Raw genomic sequence first — 21,989 nt, forward strand, 5'->3', positions numbered from 1 at the left:
TGCAGGCTGCTTTTTCCATTTAATTTCATATAAGAATTTTTCTGTCAGTACAGTCCTTATAATACAAATTTCTTTACATCGCCTGAAATAATCAAAAAAATTTCTGATGACCATTGAGTAGCCGTGTCACAAATACATTTATGTGTTCCCTTATTGTTGGGTGTTCACATCATTTCCAGTTTTCACCTTCCTAGAATAGTAGTACGTTAAAAAGTCTTGTGCAAGTGAGTCTGTCCTTGATTACCTTCCTAGAAGTGGGACTACTAGATCAAATGGTAGATATTTTTGAGTGGAGTGGAGCAGATCGTTTATTTAGGAATTGCCAGAAGCAGAAATGGTAGGCTGTGAAAGCGGTTCATGAACACTGCTGTAAGCTGCACTTCCCCATTCCTTCCCGTAACTCTAGCCCCAAATTACAGCACTGATCCTGACATTTAAGCCCAGTTAGTCACTCTCCCCTCCAAAATTTGGATGAAGACCTTACTTCTGTGCAGGCAAAAGGCAATGTTACTTCCGTTTCAAACTTTTTCAATCTGTGTGTTCTAAAATTATAAATTATCCAAAAGAAACATACACCCTCTCTCCTTTCTATTCATATCATTTCACAGCCAGAGGGGCAAGGCAGGGAGGGAAAATGGACCGTGAGCATCCCTCCAAGCTGAGGAATGAAGTATTTTGAAAATGTGAGGAATGGCGGTAGCTTGGGGTCATACATTGACTCATGGCCTCTACTCATTGAGTACAGGACCATTTTGCAGATGAACTAAAGTGGTGGTGAAGCTGGCACTACCATGGTTCTCACCTTCTGCTGCAGAGCAGAGTTCTGCTCCTAAGCAGAGCAGGCACACCTGCAGCTGCAGGGTCAGGACAGCTCCCAGAAGGGCAGCAGAGAGTCCTGAGTTGGTGGCACAAACTCAGCATAAATTCGCTACAGTGCTGAAGACCATGCAGCATCTTACCACCAACCATAACCACGAATGAGTAGCACCTAGCAAATAAACAATACATGCCAAAATAATGTGAGAATGAACACTGAAGTTCCCCTGAAAAAAAAAGAAGTAAAAAAAGTGCTCTTTTGTGGACTCCAAAATGACCCATTTCAAAACACTGGCTTTCATATAAATATCATACAAATAATTCACCTGCAATTTATTTTGAATTGAAGTTTTATTGTTGTAAAATAGATATCTAATATAAATTTTCCCATTGTAACCATTTTTAAGGGTATAGTTCAGTGGCGTTCATTTCATTTCTGATGCCCGTGCAGTCATTGATTGCCACTATCTATTTCCAAGACTTTTTCTCATGGCCAATTTTGAACTTAGACATGGTGTAACATTTTCTTCTTTGTTCTTCCTCCAGTCCATGAAGCCATGGTCTGGAGATGCTGGTGAAGCAGATGACATAGGGACACACCTTTATTGCTCTTGACAGAATCATGTGCCTTTTGCAGTTCTTGTTAAAAGCCTGTGACTTTTGCCAATTACAGGAGTTTTATGTATCTGTATCAGATGATGCCCGGATGATTGCTGCCCTCAAGGAGCAACTGCCGGAGTTGGAGAAGATTGTCAAGCAAATGTAAGGAGGGGCTTGGCTTTGGGGGTGTGCTTTCATCAAGTAAGTCCCAAAACATCCTTTGCCCACAGGAAAAGTTAAAGCTGGTCTTTCCATAGCCATGCCCTGCTTGATTTGATTTAAGCAGACTGGACCAAGGGCATAGGTGGTGCAGTAAGGCCAGAGGAACAGAAGGACTGAGATTCTGTTCATTCTGTGCTAGAAGGCTGCCAAAAGAAAGCCTGGGAAAGAAAAGATCCTCCTGTGTGGAGTCCAACTCAATAAATGTGGGTCCCTTAGGATCAAGGCAGTGAATCTGGCAATAACGTGGCCAGCGGCATTTAAAGAAAGTTTGAGGGCAATTACTTATATGGAAAATTCACTGTCTGCTGCCAAAGCTGTTGATGGTGAATATTTGTGTCCTCTCAATGAACCACAAGGTCTTCACGTGCTATTACTTGAGCTATAGATTAAATGCAGTATCAGAGAGTGAGTGTGCTGCTAGATAAGACTTTGAAAGCTAGAAATCCTGGCTTTGAACATCGGTTCTGCCAGGAATCTGCCTCCGACAAGAGCTGATATCTTTGCTGTCTACCCTTCTGCTTTGATCTATTACTATTAAAATGAGGAAGTTCATATTGCCTCCTGAAAGGATTCTGTGATTGTGATTTCATTTTCTAACATAAGATTAGTTATATGCAAATAAGGCAATTTAATAGTAGCAATGGTATTAAATAATGTGCTTTCTCTACTTCTCGTAGCTCAGAAGATGCAAAGGCACCACAAAAGAAGGTAAATGGCATGAACTTGAACTCTCTGTCTGTGCCCTGTAGAATTACAATTCCCCAGAAATATTATATTGCAGTATACATAAAAGTGATTTCTTTTTTGTAGACACAAAATATATTGTCTTAATTTCTTGACTCTGCTTGCTTCTCAGATGTGTCTCTTCTGAGTTGCTAGTGTGCATTGGTCACTCTCCCTTATGGCACTTGCTGTGGTTGTTTTTACAGCACAAGGTTCTTTTGCAACAGTTCAATACAGGTGATGAGAGAGCCCAGAAGCGCCAGCCTATCCGTGGCTCTGATGAAGGTGAGAACCCTCTTTCAACTAACTCATAGTTGTATAGATTATTTAGAGTCAGGATAATGGTAAGCATCACCTTGGACCCACAGAATAACTTCTTTTGGAGGTGCCCTGTTGCCCTCCAGATGGTTTGCTTGGAGGTGCCTTTTGGTGGCCTGATGATTTTTGTCCTTAAACTCTTCTTGTGCCTGGAGCCGAGGTGCCTGTCTACCCTTCCCTGATTCAGCCTCTCCCTGCTTAACCCCTTTCCTGGGAGGAAATGAAGATGATCTCAGGGTCTGGTTGTCAGGATTGCCCACCCCTGGGAAAAGCTGGTGGGAAGGTAGCCGGCGCCTAGTGGGTGCCTAGGAGACAGTGGATCACCAGCATCCTGCCCAGGGACAATGCTCTGGCCCTGAGCACAGCCCTGAGCATGGAGGCTTTACATCAGGAAGATCAAGATGCTGGCTTTTGTTTGGTTGTTTAAGATTCTCCAAAGAATCACAACCAAAAATAGTCACAATAATAATGATAAAAATTTCATTTAAAGCTATAAATGAATCTCGTCATTTAGGACTGCCTCTAAACCCAGGAATTACAATACAATAATGGGAATTGCTCCCAGGATTTTTGTGTTCAGAGCTGAGACTCGGGGTGCCATATCCACATCTGCTGATCTAAGTCTGCTGAGCTAAATAGCATCCAAGCTTACGTGGCCTGGCCCCAAAGCACACAAGCCACTGAAGCAAGTGAGCAGGAGTATCAGCACGTGCTGATGGCCCAGGCGGAAGCCCTCCTGTGTGCAGAGGTGTGAATGGTGGCTCCCCACCACCACACAGGGTAGCAGTGATCTGTAAATTGCCTACAGTGTAGTACTTCAGACCCTGAACATCAGCCTGAAGACACTCTGCATTTTTTCCCATGACCTATTTGTGGGGTTTCACCAATATCTCTTGTTCTTTTAATTGGACTTGGCAACCATATGTGCACCTATTCTTAGACCAATGCTAAGGTAAGCAGTTTAGAAGGGGCAGGCATGGGGTAAATGAGTATGAATAAATATGGTAATAAAAATGGCAAAATGATGCAAATTGGAGAGGATGCCTAAACATTTTTCATAACTACAGTTTTATTGAAAACTCTTAAGACTGATTTACTACCTTGTTACTGCCTTTGCATAGTTCTGTTTAAGGTCTATTGCATGGACCACACCTACACAACCATTCGGGTGCCAGTGGCCGCCTCGGTGAAGGAAGTCATCAGCGCCGTTGCCGACAAGCTGGGCTCTGGGGAGGGCCTGATCATAGTCAAGATGAGTTCTGGAGGAGGTAACAGCCTTAATTCGCATTTTGGGCTCTGCAAAACGGGACTTTCCATCCAAGCAGAAACTATGTAAGAAGTTAGTGTGGTCATGTGAGGCTCACCCGGAGGATGAACTGGTGCTTATGTATGCTTCCACTAATAACAGAAACAGTATGGGTAGAGGCAGGCTGGGTTTCTAATGTGCCCTATCTTGTAGGTACCCACTCTAAACCAGAAAAGTGACTGGAACTGAGGACTCTTGTGTAGATGCTGGCCTGGAGTTCTTTCAGTTTAAACTCTATTCAAAAAAGTTTTAGGCCTTGGAGCCCTGAGAAATATGGACCCTAAGAGGAAATCTAGCTGGACAAGCTCAAGGCCATGGGTTTCTAGAAGTCCAAAGTTGGAAGTGGTCAGAAGCTAGTTCTTTGAAACTGATGATGGTTTTTCTCCTTACTCAGTAGAGAGGCTAGGAGCCTGGCTCAAATGAAATGAGGAATATTTTTCCCCCATGGGATTACAGTTCCTTTCACTGTCCTTGATTACATGGTGCATTTCTGAAATGTCATTTATTCATTCATTGCATATGTACTGGCCACAGTGTGGCTGTGAAGGAAAGAATGAGTTAGACACAGCTCACGTCCCCAAGTCGTTCCCAGGCCAGGGAGGAGGTAGATGGTGAGTTAAAACAATTACAGTTCATGCTGGCAAGCGTTTTAGGAATGACCACATATTGTAGTGAGAGACTAGAGGAAGCAGCAGTGAGGTTCATTCCTCCAGTCATGATTTGACAGCCATCTGGGGGAATCCTTCAGGAACAGGTGAGCCATTTCCGTCATGTTTTAAGGTGAATGATTCCATTGATGGAGGATTTTTAAATGCATGTTGGATTTTAAGATCTCCCTTCCATTTCAGCTCCAGTTGCACAGGGCCCAGGACATCTGCCCTCACTGACCCCTTGTCACCTTCCCATAGATATCCCAGGTCCCACCCTCACTTTCTTTAGGTCTTTACCCAAATGTCAGTGTCTCACTGAAGCTCCCTGCTTCGTTTGCTTCATTCCCTTTCTAAACTGTTAACTTCCTCCCCTTACACATGCTTCCCAGCCCCCACTCCTGCGAGACTTATTTCTCCTTGTCTTCTCACTTTCTAATCTATTTCTTTTCTTTATTGTTGGCGTCTCCCACTGTGATGTAACGCTTTTTGGAGTGGGATTTTTTTTTTTTTTTCTGTATTGTTCCCTTCTGTCTCCCCAGTGCCTGGAGCAGTTTCTGGCATGCAGCAAATACAAAATAAATATTTATTAAATGAACTAATTTTTTAAATTTTTTAATTTTTTGACATGTTCTCATCTGAAGAACTAATTTTTTAATGTGGGAGGAGGCTTAATCTAGTTAATGCTTTTGCCCTCCAAATTAGGGAATAAGTGAAAAAACAATAGTCAATTTTGCATCTAAAATCATGTGAGGTCTCAGAAACCTCCAAAGTTTTTAAAAAGTGATCTTTATATGTCCAAAGTCCTGGGTGTGATTACCATCTAGAAACATAACTTGTGAGATAAATAGCAAGTGCAGGTTTTACATACTCAGTAATTATGGTTGCAGCACAAAACTGGGTGAATTCACCCTCTGGCATCTCTATTCCTGTTTTGTGGCCATTTCTGATGGCATCGTGAGTGGCACAGGGCTGCATGAATGCTGTCTTTTTTATTCCGTGGATCCCTTCAGTACTCTATTTTATGCAGTCGCTCTGCGTGTCCCAGTAATTCACCAAGCTGGCAATTTGTTGGTGTGATTAGGGCAGTGAGCAAATCTCAGATGTATTTAATAGGCAATCTCATGCTTTTTATGTTCACAGAAAAGGTGGTGCTCAAACCTAATGATGTTTCAGTATTTACGACGCTCACCATTAATGGACGCCTGTTTGCTTGCCCGCGAGAGCAATTCGATTCACTGGTAGGTGTGGATGGCCTGCTCAGAGCAGCATTGCAATCAGAAAAACTTGTCTGGAGCCTAATTTTGCAGTCACACTGAACCCAGTGGCTAAAAAATCTTGAATGGTACTTAGCTTTTTCTTTTTCTGCAGTCTATATTAGGTAAACCTCAGGTGTTCATCTGAGATGCTCAGGGCTTTTGATTTTCTTTTGTGGAAATTAGCCAAGTAGCACCACTATTAGGGCATAATTCAGCTTTCAGAACTCTTTGTTGTAATTTGCCTCATTGGTATGTCCCCAGTTTAAATACTAATGTTAAGAATCTGAATACTTATACCAGGATGGAAATAATTTTTCTAAAGCAAGATATCACTATTTATCAGGCTCCTTTGCATTATGGCAAAGCCACCATCTGGTCTAAGAGAAATGCTGTTCCCTGAAAGCACTTTCTCTACCTTATGCAGAAAATGCCAGAGGCCAGACCCTTCCCTAAGTCTCCAGAAACGCTTGTTACCCAGCATACAGACAGATCTTTCTGTGAAGAAAGGACTAATAGGCCCATACTAATAACGGAGTAGCCTGCTCTCTTTTAAGCAGGTGGTATTGTCCATTTCTATTTATCCTACCAAAATTTGGTATGGAGGTGAGTAGCTAGTAACATATCTTAGAAAGCCTAGAGGGCCAATTCAGAGGGTAGAGAAACTGGTTTCTTCAGTCTTTGGATACACGGGGTTTCTCCTTTAAGGAAGGCACAAGACAAGAGCTAGAGGTAAACCACATCCAATTTTAGAGAGAGAGTTTACAAAAGGGATGCATGAGTAGGTTTCAAGATTAATCAGATCAGCTCTTACAGGTATCAAGATTCTCTTCCTTGGACTTTTTAGAGGTTGTTTCGGGCTCATCATAATCCTGATTTTTTGTTTTAAAGAGTACCATTTTGTACACTCCAGTGAGGATAGGTGGATTTTTACCATATTTTGAATTCACCTGGAGAGGAACTTAGCAAATGTGGCATTAGTTTTCCTGCTAATCCCTCATCCATCACAGCCCATAAGCACACTCACCTTTCCTCAACCACCAGCCTTATAAGATCTGAGTCTGCCCCCAGCCTTTTCCGTATATTTTTTCCAGTCATCTACACTCATAGCTTTCTAAATAAATATTTCTCAATACTGAGGGATTGAAAAAAAAAAAAAGTGTCATAAATGAGTCGTGCTGCCCTCTCCTGGAAAGCAAAGCCCTAAAAAGCCAGACCCGCTGCAGCCCCTTCAAAGGTGCTATGTGACCTGTTACTGCACGGGTGCTGGGGACTCTCTTGCCAGCGGGTTCTTGGCCGCAGTGCCAGATGACATGGAGAGACAGGGAGTGTGGACTGTCTTCAGCTCCCTGTGGTGTCTGATACTAACTTTCTAAACCTCTGTTTGTTGGCACACAGTCCTGCAGCCTTCCAAGTTCTTAGTCCTTGCTTGTCCTCTGTTTTACGGCCTCTTTCGTTGGAAGAAATGTTCTCTGCATTGAGTACCCTGGGCATGAACTTCTTCCCTATCAGCGCTCTGCCATTCATTGTGCTGTGAGTGGCCAAACCTTACCTGCCTCACATAACTGTGGACAGGGAGCTCCTTCTCTGGCTTTCTAAAGATTCCCTTTCAGGACAGCCCATTGAAGAGGAGTCGCACAGAGGATGACCCTGCGGTAGAGAATGTTGGCCACACTCTCTGATCCACCCACACATGCCTCTGCAGGGTCTGCTCTGCACCTGGGGCTGTGCTGGCTTCTGTGAGACACTAAACCCAGAGCCTCTATCTTTACCGCAGTTACGCCCAAGCCAGAGAGATGAGACTAACACAAGCAGCCTGGAATGGACCAAGTCTTAGTGTTCGATCTTAGTCTTACATTGCGTGGTCTACAATAGAATTAGTAGAGTGCTGGCAAGTCAGCCTCGTGGTTAAGGGTTCAGATTCTGAAACTTTACTCTCTTCACATTTTATTTAAGTATAAATGTCAGTACAGAGCAAATTCCTATAAAACTCCATTGTACTGTAATGTGATTCTACTTTTATCCATTCACTGGTTCCTGAGACTTTTACTTAGTACCTGCCACATCATCGCAGGTGTTGTAGATGGTTCTGGCTCTGAAATGGTCTTGAAGACAAATCCATCATGGTCCTTGGACCTCAGTGAACAAACAGTGTAGTGAGGGACCCCAGCATGTGATCAGTGAGGATGCAGCGTAACAAGTGCCACAGCAGAGCTAGACACAGAGGGTGTGGGAGCACGAGGAAAGGAAGATGCTCTGGGTGGCTCACCTTAGCCATCTCCTTGTCACTGACAATCTGCACATCCCTTTTATGTCTTAGTTTCCTCATCTGGAAAATGGGAGGATAACAATGCTGTTCTCCCAATTACCCCTCTCCAGCCTTAGCAAAAAAATCATGGCTCAAAAACCGTGGGGAGAAAATGCATGGGAGTTCTGTGTCTGTATGTAGGCAGCTTTCAGATCTGTCTGGGCAATGCAGGCCCCACATAAGCTCTGCTGTGCCTTATCTGTAGGACATTTCCACAGAGCTGTGTACAAGAAAATGGCCCAAGGAGACACTTCCCTGGGGTCCAGGGTGAGCATTTACATTCCCCACTTCTAAGAGAGAAGCACCTTTTGCTGCTCAGATTGCCTCTTCCTTGGCTCAAGGAAGGGGTCAACCTGCCCTTTGCCGGGAGGGAGACTTGGTGAGCCCTGCCCACTGAAAGAAAAGTTGAGGCTCAACAGAGCTTTCTGTTGCTCTCAAAAGGGATGCAGGAGTGATAGACCAGCATCCACGACTAAAAGAACTTTGCATATTTCTTAATATTAGATTCTTCCCTGTGTTGTTAGGTAAACGTATCCACCTTATGTAAAGTTATAAAGCCTCAAGGAGAAGAAGGAGCGAGGTGGACTGGGAATCTCCAATCCTGAGGAGAGAGCGAACAGCAGGAATAACGTAGGAGGGGCCGCTCCACAGAGCAGCAGAGGCGCTGTGTTCACAGCAGCTGCAGGAGGGAAGGAAGAACATGCAGGGCCAGTTTGATCCTCTGAGAGGCAGTCCTAACTCCTAAAATGTATAAGCTTCCCCAGCCTTTTTTACCTGGGACCTACCCTGGTTGAAATCAGTCTCCTCATTTGCTTCCATATGCTTCTTGCCCATCAGCTTTGGTTTGTTCCCTAAGATTTAAAACTTTGGAATCACTTTTCTTCCCTGTCCCCTGTCCCCTGCATAGAGTAAATTGGGAGCAACAGTATTTAGCTCCTACATCCAGGTATTGTACTGATCACACTTTTCTGTGTATTTGTATTGCTGCAGCACTTCTAGACAGTGAACTGATTTGGGGGAGAGGACCTCCTTTGTGCCAGGCACTGTATTTACGTGATTCACTGAAATCATTCCTATCCAGTTCTCTTAACAAGCCTAGGGATAGGTATCATGACCCGTTTACCAGAGCTGGAAACAGACACTCAAGAGATTAGGGAATCAATCCAAGTCTATGCAGTTAGAGTAGGGTTTATATTCACAGTCACTTGCTCTCTATAGCTGACACTCACCTGGTCTATTATCTAGTCTATTACAAAACACAACGTCCTAACCTGGTACATGAAGACGTGCTACTAACTGTTCACGCTGTCCATGGGGACTCCCTGTGCTCTCTGCTCCTGCCAAGCAAGTTTCATGACAGCTTCCCCACCTTCATGCCCTTGTCGCCATCCTTTCACCCCAAGGGACCATCCTGGATGCTCAGGGAAAACCTTGCTATTCTGACCTGCCCGCGCTTGTCTCCTTCATCTTTTAAAGCCCAGCTTCTTCAAGATCCTGTTCAGACTACACATTCATTCCAAATATCCAATAACTTCCAAAAAATCCATTCATGTTCTCCTCCTGTTTATCTCTGTACCTGGGTGTCACCTGTGTTGTTGCTTCTGTCTCTTTATACATGCAGATAAGGACCAGCAGCAGATGCTGTCTGTGTGGAGAGCTGTATGGGCCAGACAGGGTTGATTCCCTTCAACTGTAAGCTTGGTTGGTCCTCTCCTAGACTGTAAACTTCCAAATGCAAGAACCATCTACCCGCAGAACATGTAATTTCTCTAGTGCCCAGAATGCAGTGGGCATTTGTAGAGTACAGTGATGATGAAAATGATGATGGATCTTGTATAATATTAGGACTTCTGACATGGATAGTATCTAAATATAGTTAGCATCATTTTGTTTTTATTTTTTATTTTATTTTATTTATTTTTTATTTTTTGGAGATGGAGTCTTACTCTGTAGTCCAAACTGGAGTGCAGTAGCACGATCTCGGCTCACTGCAGCCTCACCTCCTCGGTTTAAGCAATTCTTCTACCTCAGCCTCTCGAGTAACTGGCACTACAGGTACATGCCACCACGCCCAGCTAATTTTTGTATTTTTAGTAGAGACAGGGTTTCACCATGTTGGCCAGGCTGGTCTTGAACTACTGACCTCACGTGATCCACCTACCTTGGCCTCCCAAAGTGCTGGGATTACGGGCGTGAGCCACTGTGCCAGGCACTTTTGTGACTTTTGGAACTTTGTAATGTATATGTTGCCTATTTAGATATAAATCTATTGCATTATACATGCACTTCCCATATATGCGTCTCATTCATCTTCCTAAGTAAAAACACTTTAGATCATTTCTCATAAAATAAAACTGAGATAAGCAAGTCAGATGGAAACTTTTAGTGAGGGGTCTTCCAGAAAGTAGCAGAGTTTGGTTTTCTAATGTCTAGCCCCAAACACCATGACCATGCGAATAACATCCTCAGCTCAACATCTGCCCAAGAGTAGAGGAATCGGATGTCATATGTAACCTCAGTTCACAGAGCTTTCCATCCCCTCATGACCCCAGGCAGTGTATCCCAAGAGATGGAGAGGCAGCAGTGTTACCATGGCCACCGGCAGTCGGAAGTAGCACTGTGGATGAACGTCCCCAACTGCCATGCCATTACCTGCTTTACAGCAGCTTCAGTGGGAAATAGGAGAAAAAAGTCTCCCAGGACTTCTTCCATTTTTACCAGGGAAAAGAAGAGTTTCCAGGGACCTCCCAGGCCCGAGTGGAAGAGAAGAGAACCTCCGCAGGTCACTCTTCACTGAATCTTATTTGCCGCGGTTCACATTTTTCGGTCAGTGGAATTGATGATAATGATGATTGGTGACTATACAGATGACACTGAAGCAACTAGCGTTGCGAGCAGAGGCATCTCTCATCAGAGTTTCCAGATATTCCTGAAAGCATCCATCTCCAGAATCCTTTCCCCTCAGAAACTCCTAAAAGCTTTCAGTGCTAAATACTTGTCTGTGTTGAGTTTCTGATATATTTTTGCATTATTATTCATAGACTCCCTTACCAGAACAGGAAGGCCCAACTGTTGGAACAGTGGGAACTTTTGAACTGATGAGCTCCAAAGATTTAGCATACCAGATGACAATTTATGATTGGGAACTCTTCAACTGCGTGCATGAGGTAAGATGCAGGATCAGATGTGTTAGGAGCTCAGATAGCAAGGATAAAGGCTGCTGGCATTGCTTAGTTTGTAAGTGCTAATATGTGCTACAATATGGAAACCACATGACAATTCTTTTGCATACTGAGTTTATAAATAAAGCCTGCTATAAAGCCTTTGAGTATTAAAGAAAAATCTTTACAGTATGCTATGTCTTCCTGTGTATATTAAGCCAGTAAAACCTAGTTTATATTTATATATTTAACAAGCCTCATGGAAGCCTTTCAAATCTGATTGAATTCACATTTGCTGACCAGTAAAACACTGTCTTGACAAATAGAGAAACCTAGCTGGTGTTTTGATTTAAAAACAAATAAGCGAAATTGTTTTCCTTTCTTTTCTAGCTGGAGCTAATCTATCACACATTTGGAAGGCATAATTTTAAAAAGACCACAGCAAACTTGGATTTGTTCCTGAGGAGATTTAATGAAATTCAGTTTTGGGTCGTCACTGAGATCTGCCTTTGTTCTCAGCTAAGCAAGCGTGTTCAGCTATTAAAAAAATTTATTAAGATAGCAGCCCAGTAAGTATATTTAGCTTGGAAAGAGAAAAAAAATGTTGAGCTGTGTTTTCATTTTGTCTTCTTAGACTACACCTTAAAAAGAAAAGCAGGATCTAGGAATTGCTAGAGGGCCAAACACAGGGTCTTAGGAATAACCGAACTCTTGTAATGGATCTCTTCTAGATTTTGTAGCATTTAACATCAATAGATGAATTAACTTCTTACAGCACTGATGCTGGAGTCGAAGTTGTGACCTCTCTTTACTCTTTGCTTTCTTCTCAGACGGTTTTGCCTCCTTTAGTTTAAAGATTCCTTCCGTAAACAAAGTTCCCTTAAACTTCGAAAGTTCAGTTGAAAAGGATCTTGAAGTCAGTGTCCAGCATGACACATTCTCATCAGTAGAGGGCAGTGCAGCATGCATGAACAGCAGCACATCCAGCCCAGCCAGAATTAAATCGGTAAAATGCATGCAAGCTAACCTGGTACATGAAAATCATCACTGTAAACATCAGAAAAAGAAGCTTACATCTTATAAATATTCTATTAAACAGCACTTCATGGGAAACAATTTTTTTACTGCAGGGGCCAGTTAGAGTTCTCCCTGACATGAATTTAATCTTCTCCTGCTATTTAGATATGCCTGACAACCTCCTGTTTACTTCCATGTTTTTGGTATCACCACAGTGCTAAAAATAAAATGCTAAATGTGGCCTATGGCTGTGAGACTTCTTTCCTTTCTAAATGCAGGAGCTCTAGCACACAGGAAGGCTGAGAGCACAAGTGACCCCAGCTAGACAATTTTCTTGACCCAAAATCAAACATGGAGTTTGATTTCCTGGGCTAAACAAAGAAGTAAAGGCTGCTTGACATTTTATAGATATCAGTTTGCCAGATGCCTGAAATTATTTGCCAACAACTTGAGGGTTCAATAGAATACCAAATCCCTTGGATTCAAAAGCTGCTGTTAATATGGCAAAGCTGGCTATTTTAAGAAAGGTTTGGTGAAATGGTGCCTATGAATTTCTGGTTCAGAATATAGCCACTTTCCCTGGTAGCCTGAACAGCCTTATGGCAAGGGACAAATGCCTTGACGTATTTGGAATGAGCTGATTATGGAAACTATGACAAGATGTGCTTTCCCGTTAGAAGAAGCACATTCTCTCTCTTCACCTTAGCCTGGCAGTGTCCAATGCAACAAGAAGAGAGAGGCAATCTGCACACAAATGTGGGAAGCCAGAAAAGCTTTTGGGGCCTGATCCTGTTATTTTACAGAGACAACATGGGTGAGCCTTTCGGAATACCCAGGACTTTTTTTTTTTTTTAAGTTTTTGTTTTTCTTATCCCCCTCCCTTCTGTTTATGTGAACGAGTAGGTGGACTTGGCCTTCAGTATACATTAGTTTATGTTATTTAACCATTATTAAGCCCTGTGCTAAGTTTACTGTCCTATAGGAGAAGCTGTCTACACAGCCCAGCTGAAGAAGACTGCAGACTTTTTAAATCCAAGATCTACAAGAATGAGGTTGAAACCTCGTGACAGTAGCATCTGTTTTACTTGATATTTTTAGAGAACTTCAACATATTTGGTTGAAGCTCTTTGCCTACCCAGAGCTGTGTGAAGTTGGTGGAAGCAGATGTTATTATTCCTCTGTTTACATTGGCGGAGACTGAGACATAGAGACATTTCATGACTTACATAGGGTGCCAAAGTTAGCTGATAACAAGGCAGTGACTAGAAAGGCAGGTCTACAGCCCTGCATTTATTCTTTCAAGATCACATAATGAGACAAAGGCAAACACATAGATGCCATCGTACACCTGCCTTTAACCCAGGTGTCTTCTAAATAACCTTCAGCCCCTGAACTCAGACCCATTGTCCCAGCACACCAGTGGAAGCATACACACTAGCTTGTCTGAAATATGTTCTCCCTCTCCACACAGACAATTTAAGAATTACTCTTTGCTACCTTTGCAATGGGTAGCAAATGCAACAATTTAATCTTTTTCAAAAATGTTAATCCAAACAGGATTTCATTATGATATAGTCAGTTTCAGTAACCATATTGATTCAGGGTGAAGGATTGATGCTTATTGCAAAATGAATTCTTTCCCTTTTCAGGGACCTGGTATGAAGAAGTTTGGGATTCCTTTTTCTAAAAAATTAAACCAAGTACCTGTGTTAAACATCATCATTCTAATAAGAATTTCTGTTTTTTTCCACATGTCTCATTCCCAAACATATCTTCATAAAAGCTAATAATGGCATAAGTACAGATTCAAAATGATCAGCTTCATTGATGTCAGTAAAACACAGAAAAGGTTATTTTTTGGTCAGTTGTTTAGGTTACTTCTCAGCTTTAAAATTCCTTGAGATTAAGTGCCCAGCCTATAGAGACCACACCTTGTAAGTTGATATTTTTCAACAAACTAGAAGCATTTGCATGGCAGGTAGAAGCCATGGTGGCTGCAGCCGTGAGACTCCCTTAGTGCCCTCTCAAGCTGCCAGAGGAGGGTATCCACCTTCAGGCTGAAGGTCTAGAAATCTCCAAGGACATCTCACCTTTTTTCTTTCCCCATGAGATATTTCCCTCTAGGTCCAACAAGGCTTTTAGCAAGTTTGGGATTATAATAACAACCCCTAGGGTAGGTGTCTTTAAATTCCTTCTCAAATCCCAAACCTCAATGGCCAACGTCTTCCAGCTTTCTAAAACCACAGTGAGAAATCAAACAGCAGAACCTGGTCACCCAAGTGGAATTTTTACAGTGCATTAAATCTATCATTGCCTGTTCTCGTAAATGAGTCCTGACAAATATTAATGACTATCAGAAAAACAGAACTCTAATTTTTTTTATCTCACTCAGAAGTAACATTTTACTCAAACACACATCTCTTGTGTTTCAGCTGTAAGGAGTATAAAAATCTGAATTCCTTTTTTGCCATCGTCATGGGACTAAGTAACGTTGCTGTGAGCCGCTTGGCACTAACGTGGGAGGTAAGCTTCAGCTGGGATCCAGCTGTGACTTTTGCCTTAGGAATAAAAACACAGGCTCACCAGTGAGCTTTTTAATAGAAATATCACTCACACTAGTATAACAATGGGAAAGGTGGGATACTTGGAGGGAGGTGACCTGTCTCCTTTTTCCAGTTGCCTCAGAGGGAGAATTTTTAAAAGATATTGTCCTTTTGTGTATGGAGAGTGGGGGAGACGAGGAGATGTCTGCTTCTTGATATACACAATGTAAATAAAAATAAGTCCAGTTCCTAAGTATAACATGAAGGACCCACATTACTTGGAATGACTTCATAAGTTTTGCTCATAGATTCTATTGTTCTCTGAAATGTCTGCTTGTTGCTTTTGCCATAAATCTTATCTTTCATTGAAAGAGGACAGAAGATCCATTTTTATCCAAGTACTCATTTTGCTTCTGGAAGGAAGAGCCAGGAAGCCAACTGTTTGCAGCAGTTGAGTACTAAGTGTCTCCTCACCACCTGGCAGACTCCTCTCCGCGGAGAGGAGCAACAATTGGCTAATACTCAGTTTGGGGCAAAAGTGAGGCAGGTGTGTTGTGAGTTTCTGTAGCAAATATAATGAGTGGTTTGTCGAGAGTTGGGTATTCAAGCTAGAAAACATCTTCATTTATTATTAGCTTTGTACTCAAAATGTGCTTGACCTCTTACACGTGGCATATAGTTGAAGAAATACTAATCTCTAATAGAACATACATACAGAAATAGACTCATGCTAAAAATAAAAAAGTGTGTGTAAGTGGGACACAGAAAGAGGGCAAGGAGTATGTATTAGAGACCCAACTTGCAATGCTGCTTAAAGGCAGCTGTTTGCATCTTTGAATGCTTTTCTGAAATTATTTTCTTCCCCATGTCCCTCTTGCAACGATTTTCTTTTCCCGTCCCTCCTAAATGTTTCCATTGTTTGTAGAGCAGGTCCTCACAAGTCCTTCTGTCTTGGGTTTCTCTTAAAATTCCAGGCAGATGCAGCACACAGCAGCTCATCCCCTGAATATAGGAATGAGGGAATTGGTGAGGCCTGCGTGCCACGCAGCTATATCATCTTCCAGCTAGTAAAAGGACGGAGCTCGTGCTGCCAAGAGATCTAAGCACAAAGCCATACTGCAGCTCCCTCATTTTATAGCCCAAGGTTCTTGGGATCGCTGGAGACCTAGGGTCCTCCTGCAAAGAGTGTGCCTTCCCCAGTCAGCTTCCAGCCTCTAATCCCCCTGCCACAGAGTCCAAATGAGTTGGTTGGGAACATTTTCAAAAACCGTAAAGCCTCGAAGGGTCCAAGGAGGCCAGGTGTGGGTACCACAGGTCAGCAGCCAGACAGTAAGAACAGAGCATGCGAGAAACACTCTCTGAACCCCCTTTCCCAGTCTAAAGCAAAAAATAGGAGGCTGCTGAAGAGGGTGCAAGCAGCAAAAGGAGATAGCTAACTGGCCAGTCCTTCGGCTTCACTAGGGATAGGAGTTCTGTGAGTCTATGAGCTTCTGTTTTCAGCACTGAATGTTGCTGCGAAGAGGAAATTATCCTTTCATCATTTATAAGCCTTTATTTTTTAAGGTGAAGTATAATTATATAATTCTGTAGGGGAGATTTCATTCCTAAGCACCTTTGATTCTAGTTTATATACCTGCACTTGCTGAGAAAACCTCCCAAAAGCCTCCCATGCAACTCCATTGAGTACCACAGTGACCACGCGAGCAGTGCGAGAAATGGCGCCTGGCCTCACGGAACTAGGGGATACGTGTGGAACAGCCAAGGAACAAAATAGAAAAGAAAGCCAGAGCACACAATAAAGGGAAGGGCTCAAAACTGAGCAGGAAGACCAAGCTGAGATGAAGCAAATGAGAATTACCTAGAGCACACACAGTCTCTCAGCCTCAGCCCTGGTGACATCTGGAGCAGGACAGCTTTTGGTCGTGGAGACGTCTTCTGTGTTGTAGGACAATTAGCAGCATCCCTGGCCTCTCCCCAGCACATGCCGGAAGCACCTCTTACCACGCACCACCCTGGCTGTGACAACAAAAAAAAGTGCCTGCACACATTACCAAATACCTCCTGGATTGGCAGCATGGCCCTACTGAAAACTCTGCTCTAGAAGCATGGGGGGTGGATACATAATAGTATTGAAAATGAAAGAAACATTTTTTTTTATTACCCTGTGCCCTACTGTCTTTGACCTAAAAGAAAGCTAAGTAAAGAAAGAGAACAGATGACAGAGGTCTAGCCAAAAACATAATCCACTCTTAATTTTTTAAATGGACTATATTCAGCAAGTCCATGTTTTTGCATAACTTGGAGATCTGGATACTCTGTGTGGGGTGAGATCCTGGCATCCTCTGATGCCCATCCCAGCTTTCAGCCATCTGAATAGTCCCCTCTAAGTGAGGACATCAGGTTTTCCTGAACCATAACTTGAAACGCCAGAAAAATGAGTTTGGAGGATATACAGGAGACTAGTTTTTAGAAACAAAAATCAGAGTTTTACAGATGTTTAAATGGAAATATGACAAACTGAGATAGGAAAGAGAAAGAGCCAAGAAGAGCCGTTCTGTGGATTGCAGAGGCCCAATTGGTGAATCAACTGTTGAAGGTAGGCTTTGCTGTTCAAAGCCTCCTCCCAGATGACCCAGGAGTCTCTGAGGCCCAGGGGTTGGTTGATGAGTTCCTAGTCCTGGGACGGGAAACATATCACATAGCTCTATCTTGGCTTGGCCTTGTCAGAAGAGAGAAGTGAAAGGTTCGGCTTTACTGAAAACTCAGGAACTAAGTAAAGTAGGAACCAATAAATTGCAAGATGACTCAGTATTCATCTATTGGTGTAGATATATGGGTGCAGTAAGTGGTGTTGAATCATTTGCCAAAATAAAAACATGAGAAATCAGTAAATTGATAGAACTGTCCAATTTTGTACTATAGGAAGGCATGTGGGAGAAATAAATGCTCGTGTAGAAAAGCATGGCACATGTGAGAGACGAGACAGCAGAAAAGGAGGCAGGGGATGTGAATTACAGGCTCTAATGAGAAGCAGCTGTGTGACTCTGGGCTAGTCATTGAAACTGTGAGACTTAATTTTTTCCATCTGTAAAACACAGGCTTAATCTATTCAAATGAATATTTAGGGAGTACTATGTACCCAGTACTTTTTTAGGCACTGAGAAAAATGTCAGTAAACAAAACGAATAAAAATTCTTATTCTCATGTTGTTTGCCTTGTAAGGGAGGAGGAGGGTTGCAAGAGATAGTTTCATAAGCTCTTTTATTGCTAATATTCTGTAATCTAAATTCCTGATTGTGGGAATCAGAGAGTTTTAAAAAGTGTGGGGGGAGGTATATTCAGACCTCTTATAGTCTGGGGAATGCAGTCCTCTTTATAAATCATCCAGTTCAGAAAACATTATAAAAGCAGTAACTCCAAAGCATTCACAGTTACTTTTGGTTCAATTAGGTTAAAGACGTTTAAAAGGCAAGTTCTCTATGTTCTGGAAGATTATTCTCAAATGACAGGACAGATTACAGTCTGGCCTGTCTCAGAGATGTTTGATTAAGAGCCAATAGAAATATATTTCCCCTAGAAATGGTGACCCATGATACATATCTAGATATTGAATCTGACATATGCGTGTGGCATTTTCATTTCATTAACAGAAACTGCCAAGCAAGTTCAAGAAGTTCTATGCGGAGTTTGAAAGTTTAATGGTAAGTGACAGTGGCTTCTTTATTCTGTTCACTGTCTACATTAATCCAATTTCTGATTAGCTGAATTGAAGTTCTCATTTCGGAAATTTTATCTGTCCTTGTATGACTTTAAGAAGTTTATGATCCCTTTTAGTGCTGCTAAAACAAGCATGTCTGACTAATGAATGGCACCCTCAGGAACTAACTTAAAGAGGACTTATGTCCCACATAAGGTCAATTTGTATAACTAAGAAAAGCAGTGTAATAGGGTCCTGTCCATCCAGCTCAGGTTGGCTATGGGTGGGAAGCTGCATTTTCCTTGGCTTGCCAAAATTATTTTTCCCCATTGACTGGGAGGTGTTAGACAGAAAAGGAGTGAGTTGGGCTTGCTGGGAGTGATGGACAGGTTTCAGAGGGCAAATCGGGACAGGGATCAGCCGTGCAGGGCAGAGTGAGTGACCCAGACACCCGGGAAGAAGGTGGGCCTTCAGGAAAAGGGGGATCTTGCAGTAGAGGTTTCATTTTGCTTTCAAAGGAAATCTCTTGCCTTGGCTCCTGTAGGTGAATCTCCTTTTCAAACAAGAGAGGGAAAAAAAATTTTTTTTTATGCCATAAATGAAGTTATTTTAAAACACAAGTCAGGCCGGGCCCAGTGGTTCATACCTATAACCCCAGCACTTTGGGAGGCCAGGAAGGGTGGATCACTTAAGGTCAGGAATTCGAGACCAGCCTGGCCAACATGACGAAACCCCGTCTCTATGAAAAATACAAAAATTAGCCAGATGTGGTGGCCTGCACCTGTGGTCCCAGCTACTCAGGAAGCAGAGATGGGAAGATCGCTTGACCCAGGAGGTGGGGGCTACAGTGAGTAGTGATTGGGCCACTACACTCCAGCCTGGGTGACAGAGTGAGACCCCGTCTCAACACACACACACACACACACACACACACACACACACACACACACACCAATTTGTGTAAGTCTACCTTTCTTTTGTAGCTAGATTTGATTCAGAAATACAGTTGAGCCTTGAACAACGCAGAGGTTAGTGGCACTGACACTTCGTCCACCCCCATGCAGTAGAAATATTGAGTATAATTTTTATTATTATTATTATTTTGAGTCTGGATCTCACTCTGTCACCAAGGCTGGAGTGCAGTGGTGCGATCATGGCTCATTGCAGCCTCAACTTCTTGGGCTCAAGCAATCCCCCCACCTCAGCCTTCCAAGTAGCCTCCCAAATTATTTTTTATTTTTTTAAAAATACAGGTCTTGGCCGGGCGCAGTGGCTCATGCCTATAATCCTAGCACTTTGGGAGGCCAAGTTGGGCAGGTCACAAGGTCAGGAGATCGAGACCATCCTGGCTAACATGGTGAAACCCCGTCTCTACTAAAAAAAAACAAAAAAAATTACCATGGTGTGGTGGCAGGCACCTGTAGTCCCAGCTACTTGGGAGGCTGAGGCAGGAGAATGGTGTGAACCTGGGAGGTGGAGGTTGCAGTGAACCCAGATTGCACCACTGCATTCCTGCCTGGGGGACAGAGTGAGACTCCGTCTCAAAAAAAAAAAAAACTTGGGGTCTCACTTAGGGTCTCACTATTTTGCCCAAGCTGGTTATGAACTCCTAGGCTGAAGGGATCCTCCTGCCTTGGCCTCCAAAAGTGCTGGGATTATAGGCATGAGCCAGCATGCCCGGCCCAATCATAACTTACGACTTTCCTCAAATTTAACCACTAATAGCCTACTGTCGACTAGAGGCCTTACTGATAACATACAGTCAATTAACACATACTTTGTATGTTATATGTATTATTATGTACTATATTCTTACAATAAAGTAAGTTAGAGAAAAAATGATACGACAATCATAAGGAAGAGAAAATGTACTGACTGTTCATTAAAGGAAAGTGGATCATCATAATGGTCTTCATCCTTGTCCTCTTCTTGTTGAGTAGGCTGAGGAGGAGAAGGGGTTGTTGGTCTTACAGTGTCAGGGATGGCAGAGGCAGAAGAAAAGCCATGAATAAGTGACCCACACAGTTCAAACCTGTGTTGTTCAAAGGTCAGCTGTACCTGACTGTGGGGTGACAAGGCAGGTGTAATAGGAGGTAACGAAGGGTGGTGTATGTGTCACCAGTCATTATCATCATCTCTTTTTCTCTCCTAAGGACCCTTCAAGGAACCACAGGGCCTACAGGCTGACGGTAGCTAAGCTGGAACCTCCTCTCATCCCCTTCATGCCTTTGCTCATTAAAGGTAATCCTAATAAGATGCGCAGGCCATAGCAGGTGATGAGTATTTGGGGGAGGGAAATGAACAATACCTTGATAAGATTGATTACTTAGGGAAAAATGATCGATCCCAGCCTTCTGCCGTCTTTGTCATCTCCTCTTAGCCCTGACTTTTCGGAAAGGGTTGGAAAGATGACTGGAGGAGCAGGGATCCACGATTTGGAAAACTTGTTAGTGAAACAGAAGATTAGTTTAAAAATTTTACTAATCTCAGGTGAAGTGATTTAGAAAGTTAAACACCTAGCATTAAAGGAACTATTGTCAGCTTTTTTCAGCTGTAGTGTTATGCAAATCTGCCAGCATAATCTAATGGTGCTATTGTGCTTTCTTAGTATGACATATTTCCATTAGTGATTAGAATGTGGCTTTTATTTCTTTACAGATATGACATTTACTCATGAGGGGAACAAGACGTTCATTGACAATCTAGTAAACTTTGAAAAAATGGTATGTGCGGTATTATAACCTTAACCACAATGTGTTTTTAAAATAAAATTTGCATTTGTTCTAATAAAGGAAATAATTTCCATATATGCTGCCCTGTTAAAAAGGTAGTTACACATAAAGGAGTTTTGAAATATTTGGTTCAAATTGGCTACCTGTTCTATTCTGTCAGTTCTCTTTTGTGAAACTGAATAGTATTTGCGTTGTAGTTCACAGCAGCAGCTGGCTTTTATGCCGTGTGTTTCTTCCTTGGCAGCCTGTTGCTGAAATGCACAAATGTTCCTGAGTGACTTCCATGTTGTTGTTTTGCTATAAGGTTTGCGGAGCTAGACTGCCCCAGGATGCCTTTGAAAGGTTTATCTGCCAAGCCTGACTTTAGTGTCTGTAGGTAAAAGGCAACTCTACGCCTTTATTGTGGAGGATTAATCTCAACGTGTATTGCTTATCCCAATAAAGTTCGCTCAAGTTCAGAGAAGGAACATGATAATCTTTATAATAAAAAAAAATTTTTTAATCTTATTTTTAATACTTTTATATATTTATTTATTGTTGGAGACAGGGTCTCTCATTGTCACCCTGGCTAAAGTGCAGTGTTGTGATCATAGCTCACTATAGCCTCAAACTCCTGGGCTCAAGCACTCTTCCTGCCTCAGCC

The 21,989-nt window shown here is 42.5% G+C and overlaps 1 protein-coding gene across 7 annotated transcripts in view; it reads left to right on the forward strand.

Moving 5' to 3' along the window:
* The window catches only part of LOC105483229 (Rap guanine nucleotide exchange factor 4), a 309,166-nt gene that overhangs the window by 271,830 nt on the left and 15,347 nt on the right, over positions 1-21,989 (forward strand). For all 7 annotated transcript variants that reach the window (XM_011743960.2, XM_011743961.2, XM_011743962.2 and 4 more), the window contains 11 exons: positions 1,490-1,578; positions 2,316-2,346; positions 2,568-2,646; positions 3,801-3,947; positions 5,776-5,873; positions 11,238-11,363; positions 11,748-11,926; positions 14,807-14,897; positions 18,568-18,618; positions 20,768-20,855; positions 21,273-21,337. In XM_011743960.2, the coding sequence (XP_011742262.1) occupies positions 1,490-1,578; positions 2,316-2,346; positions 2,568-2,646; positions 3,801-3,947; positions 5,776-5,873; positions 11,238-11,363; positions 11,748-11,926; positions 14,807-14,897; positions 18,568-18,618; positions 20,768-20,855; positions 21,273-21,337 (1,044 nt within the window). The remainder of the gene's footprint in view (positions 1-1,489; positions 1,579-2,315; positions 2,347-2,567; positions 2,647-3,800; positions 3,948-5,775; positions 5,874-11,237; positions 11,364-11,747; positions 11,927-14,806; positions 14,898-18,567; positions 18,619-20,767; positions 20,856-21,272; positions 21,338-21,989) is intronic.

This window comes from Macaca nemestrina, chromosome 11 (genome assembly GCF_043159975.1).
Source record: "Macaca nemestrina isolate mMacNem1 chromosome 11, mMacNem.hap1, whole genome shotgun sequence".
Lineage (NCBI taxonomy): Eukaryota > Metazoa > Chordata > Mammalia > Primates > Cercopithecidae > Macaca > Macaca nemestrina.